The sequence below is a fragment of the Eublepharis macularius genome, chromosome 6 (assembly GCF_028583425.1).
Source record: "Eublepharis macularius isolate TG4126 chromosome 6, MPM_Emac_v1.0, whole genome shotgun sequence".
NCBI classification, from domain to species: Eukaryota; Metazoa; Chordata; class Lepidosauria; order Squamata; family Eublepharidae; genus Eublepharis; species Eublepharis macularius.
Genome location: NC_072795.1, coordinates 110,850,257 through 110,859,311, shown reverse-complemented (window position 1 = coordinate 110,859,311; position 9,055 = coordinate 110,850,257). Strand labels below are relative to the sequence as shown.

General features: G+C 45.0%; 1 protein-coding gene across 1 annotated transcript in view; it reads right to left on the bottom strand.

The window, feature by feature from the left end:
- Positions 1 to 277: 277 nt before the first annotated feature.
- Positions 278 to 9,055, bottom strand: part of SPOCK2 (SPARC (osteonectin), cwcv and kazal like domains proteoglycan 2) — an 81,404-nt gene continuing 72,626 nt past the window's right edge. The window contains exons 7-10 of the mRNA XM_054983212.1: positions 4,525 to 4,743; positions 3,205 to 3,267; positions 1,911 to 2,048; positions 278 to 1,137 (exon numbers count right to left, since the gene is read on the bottom strand). Of these exons, the coding sequence (XP_054839187.1) occupies positions 992 to 1,137; positions 1,911 to 2,048; positions 3,205 to 3,267; positions 4,525 to 4,743 (566 nt within the window). The 3' untranslated portion in view covers positions 278 to 991. The remainder of the gene's footprint in view (positions 1,138 to 1,910; positions 2,049 to 3,204; positions 3,268 to 4,524; positions 4,744 to 9,055) is intronic.

The following is a 9,055-nucleotide window of genomic DNA, read 5'->3' as shown; positions in this document are numbered from 1 at the left end:
GATCTTATTCCTTTAACTAATGACCCCAGCCAGTTCTGTGTCAGAACTCCTCAGTCTTTCCATCAGCAAACTGTGCATTCAGAAGTGACTAAGGAGACCCTTCATTCCACAACTGTGGCTGGCACATCAGTTAAATGAACGGCAACCAGATAGAAGTTTGAGCAAAGATCAAAAGTCCTTCCCCAGAGTGCTCCAATTGGCAAGTGTGAGCTGTCAAAGGAGATCATAAGCCAGAAATTAAACCCATACTAGGATGCACATGAAGTGCATTCTAGGAAGCCCAGGATCTTGAAACCCCCTACATGTATCTTAAAAGGCCTTTGATATGTTAGCCATTGAGCTAAATTTGGAGCCAGCAATGTGCAATCTGGCCTTGCCCAATCCTGTCCTTGGCCTAACATTGAGTCAAAAGGGCTGCTCCTAGTCCCTGGCTTGCCAGTCAATTCCTGGTGATCCCCCCTCTTCTGCTTTAATGAAAACTGAGGCAGATCTTCTGGTTGTTTTCACATGTGGCTGCAATATGCCAGGGGCTTTTTGTCACACCAGGGTATTTATATTTAACGGTGCATCAATTACTGGAGGATATTGCTAAGGTACCACAGTTAGAGATATGAGGGAGGCAGGTATGTATTTCTCCATCTGGCTAGGAGCTGAAATCTGTCACCAGCAATTCAAAACATAAAATGACATGAAATGAAAGACCCCCCTGGCTTAGAATGCAGAATACTGTCCCCCTCCAATTTGCTTTGCAAAAGCTTTGATCTCTGCTAAGCTGGGAGAAAGTGGATCGTCCCCACAGCCACATAAAGGGAACTGACTCACACACTCACACACTCACTCACACCCCTCACACAACATGTTCTGCCATAGTGAGTTACATTCAACTGTGTTTCCTGATCATCTTGTCAAGCTGTTCCTCTCCTTTGAGTTTTGAATGCCGCCTCCCAGCCCTTCAGCCAGCATCCCGACCAAACTGTGCTTGTTGCTGTTTCTACCAGATGTAGCCTCCATCATCGGCCTCCCCTGCCTCTCCTTCCTCTTCCTCAGCCTCCTCGCCGGTTTCCTCCACCTCTTTCTCTTCCTCGTCTTCCCATCCGACGCCACTCCCAAAGTCCCCCGAGAACCCAACTATGTCATCTGCAGCAATGAAAGGGCAGAGGAGAGACACAGAGAGAATCACGACTTGGAAAATATTCACCTAACTTACATTTTTTTTCCTTTACAATTCTCTACTAAGATGGAACCATGTTTTGCCTAATATGGCTAATAATTATGGGGAGGAAGAGCTTTGTGGATTCCAGAAGGTTACGGCTCCTTTGGCAACTAGCAATGTCTGCCTGTGTGCTGCACCTCTGCAATGCCTGCTCACTCTTGACTTTGAAAATAAGCAGATTACATAAAGACACTGTAAAGTCTCCAGAGCTCTCTCTTGCTGAGGAATCATAGGCCATAAGGCCGTTCCAAATCTCCTGGTGACCAGGGAGAACAGGAGCTGCTTTATACTCGATTGGACCAGAAGTCTATCAAAGTCAGTATCGTTGACTATGACTGGCAGCAGCCCTCTGGAGTTGCCAGAGGGCTGCCGGGTGCTTGTATCACCTACCACCTGACTGAACCGGGGACTGAGTCTGTCCACATGCCAAGTAAATGCTCTCCATCTAAGACATGGCCTCACCCCAAAGGGGGAGCATGAAGCAAAACTCAAGGCAAAACAATGACTGCTTGATTCAGCAGACTCCTGTTGCTAGATTTAAAGAACTGATGGTTTTTATGGCCTTCCCTTCATTGCCTTTTTCTTCCTTTCCATGTGGTATGTGAAAGCCTCAGCATACCAGTTTCTAAAAGAAGCGCACAGAAGTATGCCCCTTCCTGCCCCTGCTATCCCTTCCTCTTCTTTGTATTTTCCTTACCGCAGTCTGGGGTCCCATGCATCCGTGTTCCTGTTAACTCCATGCCCAGATGGTCAACACACCAACACTCCCCACTGCCCGGATCACATTGCATCTTCCGGTAGTACCCATCCTCATCGCAACTGGGAATGAAGACCCCTGCGGAGAAAACACCATCACAAATAGGGTGCCACTGGAACCAGACCCAACTAAAATCTACTTAGAGGGAGCACAACAGCAACTGTTTTGCTTTGGAAAATGAGTTACGCCATAATGGACAGTTTAAAGCAAGCTATAAATACTGTGTATAAGAAAAGACCTCTGATTTTAAGGGATAATTGACTAAGGGGTTTTTATGTTTAACCATGTTTTCAACTACTTCAAAAATAATAATCCTCTTCTATATTAGGTATGATCTGATATCACTGGGGTGCCTTCACATATAAGCATAAGAAAATGGCAGTGGGTAAGTCCACACACAGTGCTATTTGTCTTGACAGAAACAATTGTGTAAAAACCATTACTGAACCAGCAGGGCTTTTTTTCAGGGGGAACACGGGAGAACAGAATTCCAGAACCTCTTGAAAATGGTCACATGGCTGGTGGCCCCGCCCCCTGATCTCCAGACAGAGGGGAGTTTAGATTGGCCTCTGTGCTGAGGGCAATCTAAACTCCCCTCTGTCTGGAGATCACGAGGCAGGGCCACCAGCCATGTGACCATTTTCTCTAAGGGCAACCCACTGAGTTCCACCACCTCTTTTCCCAGAAAAAAAAGCCCTGTGAACCAGTATAATTGATGGACATACATGCAAACGTTCAGTTCAACCTCCTCCTTTCTTGTTTCGTGGGAAAAAATTCTGCATTTGTACACTTAAAGCCTGCCCAAAGTACAGAGAACAGGTTTTAACACCCTCCCCCACAGCACCACAGTCAATCCAAACTGAGGAGCTTGATCACAGGTCCTCGTAGCAACATGTCCTTTGGTCCTCAGCCACCAATTTAGGTAAGCTGCTACTGTTCATCTTTGGCCTGCCATGTGCAATACAGGAATAATTATACTGGGCTATGTTACAGTAGGATAACACGAATTACTGAAATGGTTTCTTGTGAAGCACTTTGAACATCTGAAACATCCCATAACAGTCATATCCAACATTTAATTACTTAATAAATGAAGATTTCTAGACTGAGGAGGCAATTGCAGTGCTAAGACCTGCAACGGCCCTTCAAAATGGTGACAGGAAACAAGAACTACTTCCCTTCCTCTGCCAAATCACCAGATATTTATCTTCACTGTTTGTATTTCATGACTCACCAGGTTTCTTTTTTGCAGCTTCCTGGATCTGAATTCTTTCCAGCTCCGCAAGACAAGGAGGCTCTGTAATACAGGCAGAGTATTCATTCCAGCATCTGTCAAACTAATCGAAAGCTCTCTCTGGCTGCATCCAGATGGGATGGGAAAACGTGCCCCCTCCTACAGCAGGGCAGGAATGGTATCCACACACACACACACACCCGTCTCCACACTACTTTCTACTGCCATCCTCACCCCTGTTTTTCTCTATTTTGCTCCCTCATGTTTGTGTGGATCTGACAGTGGCCTAGAACCACCCCCCACCTTTTATCTTCCATACGCCGTGCCATTTTGAAACCAGAGCTTTCAAGAGGACTTGTATGCTCAGTCCAATGTGCTTTTAGGATGGAGCACTGATCCATGAGATTGGACTATAACGTAAGGATGTGAAGTGGAATCCTCCATAATAGCTCAAATATCTGTGAACAGGGCCGTGTTTGTGTTGCATAGTCATGTACATCCCTCCTTTCTCTGTAGCAGCTACAGAAGGAGCATCCAAAAGAATGCTCAATCTCCAGCTACCCATTTTAAAGCATCTTTATTACTTTAGATATTTTTTTTAAAAATTTTTCCAGAGTAAAATTGGAAGAAACAGGAGCTAGGCAAGCTGTGCACAGGCTGGGCATGATATCTGGATGCTCCCTCTTATTGAGAGTGCTTCCCCTTGCTCGTGTGGAAGGAAACCCGTGTACGGGAGCAGCAGCACCTCTCTAACTCAAAGCATGCTTTCTTCTTCTCCTTCTTTCTGTCACACACACCTGCTTCCCCCCTTCCTCATGTTTAATATAAGGTTTGTTTATTTAAAACTTTCCTATCCTGCCTTTCATCGCCAAAAGATTTCCCAGGTAATTTCCAAAAAGTATCAAAATATAACAGACAACATCATAGACTCAACAAAAGCAACCATAATGCATTCAAACAATCAGTAAATAAAAAGAAACACAGGCTGATCATATTGTACGCTAGAGCTCTAAATATACTGAGTGTACATGAACTATATAAATACTGCCCGGCATCATATTCCATTCTCTCCTCAATAAATCAACTTTGGCTAAACATGATCAATACATTGGCTAAGAAGTCCTCTGTTTAGTTCCCTGAAATGTGGCAGCAGAGGTGCCAAAACTGACTGAGTGGGAGAAGCACTCGATTGACTTGTCAGTACACGCCTTTGAGCATCTCTGATAATGATTAGCACTCCATATGGAACGGAGCTCTACTGACAGAGAGGATCTAACACATGGCAGGGCCGACTTGCTAGGAAACCTCGTGGTGACGCACTTTCTCTCCAGAAGCAGAAGCACCACTCTGCAGTGGAGACTCGTCCGTCCTTATAGGTATCACAGGAGTTGAAGAAAGGCCGGATGCAAATCTCATATTTGTCCAGATTGATGGCTGCCAACTCCGTCTGGTCTAGGAAAAGGTCGCCGTTGGTGTCCAGTTTGGAAAACATCCAACCAATGGAGTCCTTGCAACTGGCCACCAGGCTCTTGTCCAGCACTGCAGGCAGATGGCATAATAAAGGGAAAGAAAAGGGAGAGACATCAAAAGGGCGCCTTTGTTCTTTCCAGCAAAGGTTAGAAAGATAATAAGGGCTGCAACATTCTGAAATTTCATTATCATACCATTTACAAAAATTAGTACCCAGAGTTCTCAGCCTTTGTTTTGGAAAGAAGCAGTCTAGCCTCTAGTTTTCAAGTCTAGATGAAGATAACCTTCAAAATAAATGGACAAAACGCCATGATTTTTCAGAAGCTGAACGAGAGGCCTAAACAGAAACAGTTCTTCAGAGATAGGTGCTGTGCCTTGCCACTTACCATGGCTGCATCCACACAGTAGTGGATACTGCACGGTGTAGTAAACATTTGCAACTGGATCGTCTTATCCACCCATGAAAATCCATTTGCCAATTACTGCTGTAACTACAGCAACAGCACAACAATCAGTGATGTGTGGATGCAGCTCATGACACACAATTCATACAGGATTTAGCTATCCTTTGCAAACTTTATTTTAGAAGTGTAGCATATATACAGTTCAGAGTAAAAACTGCTGGAAAAGTTGACTGCTGACACAAATTGCAGCATGATTCAGATGCTGAAACAAATATTACAAACATGGCTCTGGAAATCTGCAGAGTTCTGCAAAAAGAATACATTAGGCATGTATTCAAAGACTGAAGTCAAGAAGTAGAAAGCCTGGGACCAACTTTGTTTCCCCTACATGGATGCATCCCCTCCTACTTCTGTTACCAACCCAGGCATTTTCCACTCAGGGACAGGCTTGTGTTGAGTCCCTGTCATTACTGCTGATACAACAAAGTGGCAATGGGCTTACACACAGCAGTTTCTCACATAGTTTTCCTGCACCAGTACCTCAGCAGTGGCTACCACCCCCCTCCCCCCGGAAACACCAAGGCCTTTACAGTTTTTTTTAAAGCCATCAATTTAATATCATTAGACTATTATAACAAACCATGTAACAGGTCCTCTGAATTTCCATCTTCCATTTAAAAAAAACCCAAACCTCTTTCATTGTGGAGATATAACAGAAAAGGCATATCTCTGTAATGAAAGAGACTAGAGACTTACTTTTTCAAAAAATGAAAGCTGGGAATTCAAAGAACCTGAAAATATACCCAGTACTAAAGTAACAGAGAACTGCAAACTGCTGCACACTGTAATGTTTTAGCACATTTAATTCTTTCAAAAAGGGAAAACAATCTATTTCATAACAGTTTTTTCCTCATTCCCCCAAATTCCCCAATGGAAATATTAAATACTGTACATTGATTGAGTAAAAGTCTTGACTTCAAAAGCATCTTATCTAATTACAAACGCAAAAAAAAATCAATCTCCTCCCAGAATTTCCATTTGAAAATTCGGCGGGGGGGGGGGGGTTGACTGTAATGCTATACATTTTGTATAAATAAAAGCTTGTCTTAAAAATATTTCACTCATTTCAAAGAAAAAAACGGAGTTTTTTTCAGTGCTCTCTCATATTTTTCAATTTTTCCTTTGGAAAAACGGGATTTTCCCAGATTAGAGTCCCGCACTCTTAACCACTACACCAAACTGGCTGTATATAATACAACCAGGGCTCATTTTGAGGGGGAATGCGCAGGAACGCAGTTCCGGTATTTCCCCAAAGAGGTCACATGTCAGGTGGTGCCGCCCACCTGACTCTCGGCCATTTTGGGCCCGTTTCAGCCTGGATTGGGGCCAAAACGGCCTGGATCGGGCCTCTGATGGGTGGCGGATCACTCTCCCACTCAGCAGCGGCCAGATCCTGACCATTTTGGGCCCCTTTTCAGCCATTGTCAGCAACTTTTTGTCATTTTGGTCCCAATTTCAGCCCTGAATGGCCAGGATTGGGTCTAAATCAGACATGATAGGTGATGTCAGGGGGCGGGAGGTGGCATATGCAAATCAGTTATGCTAATGACACACTTCTGGTGATGGCAAGGGGCGTGGCACATGCTAATGAGTTATGCTAATGAGTTCCTCCAGCTCTTTTTCTATGAAATGACCCCTGCCGACAGCATCAAACTTGGGGTAAACAATCTGTGTGGAAATGGCTATAGATGCATAAGTAAATAAAATGACATCTGGGGTAAGCTGGATATGCTGAAAAACTTGAAAGAGTTGAAGTTGCAGTGCTGCTGACCGAACACTTACTGACTGGGGCGTTGACATTTTCCAGTCATGCCACCAGCATAGTAGGAACAAGAAGGGCAGGAATGAGTGGGAATGGTGTCTACACACTTCTGTCCCTGCTGGTCCCTTTTGGCCCACTCCTTCCCCTTTTCTCCACTGTGTTTGCATAAAAGCACAGACAACAGCATTTTGGGACCCCTCCCCCCCACATCCCAGAATTCCCCTTTTCTCTACCAAGTCACAATGTAACTCCTCAGTGCAGCACAGCTGGGAAAGGGGGGGCGGGAAACCTTTAAAAGACGGGAAAGGGAAGGTGGAAATGCAGAATTTAGCTCCACCCCCTCCTCATAATGACTGCGGGTAGTTTCTGTATGGTCACTCTCCCACAGTCACCCCACAGTTACCCTTTGAGTTGGATCAAATGAGGGTTTTTTAAAATCTAGTTCAAACAGGAAAGCCCCAAGAAGCTCATAAGTCCTCCTTAGAATGCACATGAAGTCACGTGAACATTCCCTTTAAATGGAGGAGCTCCCTGTTGACCATGCAAGGAAAAATCCCTCTGTGGAAGCAACAAATGATTGTTTCCCCTTTGACCCCCATTCACAGTTCCTGATGTTCCCAGCAGTTTGGTTCCACATGAAACTTTCTAACATATAGGGGGGGGGGGGGAAACTCTTGTGGCCCATTGCTCCACTTATGAAAGCTGAGACAGGAAAGCTCACAGAGGAGGGTTGCAGAGAAGCATCGGCCTGAAACACAAGCGCTGCTGACTTCATCCAGTGCAAACCCTCTGGGAGAAGCATTCGGCTCAAAGGTTTCTATCCGCTGCCATTTAAACTAATGATCTTCTTCTTGACCAATCACACTTGGGACCAATCTGCCGACTCTGCTCAGCGACCGGGGGCTTATTTTTAATAAGGGCACAAAAATGTTTGCCTTGCATGGACAGCAATCAAATAAGTGGGCAAACCACACATAATAAAGCTCTCTTTATTCCATCTGGCCCATGAGTAAGTATGTGCCTACCTCTCTTAATGGAAAATGTGTATGGGCCAGCCACAATTCTGTGATGAGATGCAGACCACCCTTTCCAAAACATTCCACAGCTCCTCTGCAACTGACTGAAACACGTTACTGTGTCTTTAAAGCCCAGGAGAGCACAGCGAATAATAAATATAAGATCCACTTCAACGCAGTTGGTCCCAGCGGATTAAAGGGATTGTGGCTCAAGAATTCTTTAACGACATATAAACAAACACAGTCACATGACAGATGAAGTGGCGTCAAAATGCAGCTGCATCTGGGATGGGAACTTGGAAGGTGCCACTGAGCCAAAGCAGAACTATTTAAGACTCGCAAAGGAAAATAAAAGCCTGCATGAAGATTGACAGAACGGGCCCAAGCTCCATTGAGATAAATGAATCTCATATGAGAGAGCAGCTGGGCTCCTGTATACACCCATTCATTTCAACAGGGTCGTCTGTCTCTAAGAGACTTGTCAGAATAGCTGCTGAGTCAGGGTACCCCGCTTAGCACGCAAAATATATAGCTTATCACATATTGCCATTGGGATTTAATTTCCTTTTAAAGCTAAACCTGTTCTTGTCCTTCATGATCCTCACTCCCCGAGCACTCCTCTCCTACTTGTGCCGCACTCTCTGGAGGATCATACGGGCTCATCTGCACAGACACATTGAGCGCAGGGGATCCACTGCACTCCCTCCTGGAACACCGCACTCTATCCCCAAAAATTCATTCTCAGTGCCCCTGCCCCCTTTCCAGAAAGCCTATTGCTTAACCATGTAAACTCTGTTTCCACTGGGGAGAATGACTAAGTGAGGGCCACCACGTTCTCACTCATGCACGCTCTTCCCAATGCCTTCCTGTCTCTCAGAACATGCTTTTTGAGACATGGGCCTCTCTCTTGTGTTTAGTCTCTGCTGCTACATCAGACACTGATCACACCATCTAAATAATAAATCTGCCTCATCGCAAGGGGCTGGATTTGATGAACTTTCCAGGCCTTCTTGAGAAATGGTGTGCCGTGATCTCCTCCCTCATGTACCTGTTACCAGAGCATTCCAATGACCAGGATACTACATTCACGTGGCCTCCCACACATAAGCTCGACCCTTCAAAACAGAGCTTGGCCATAG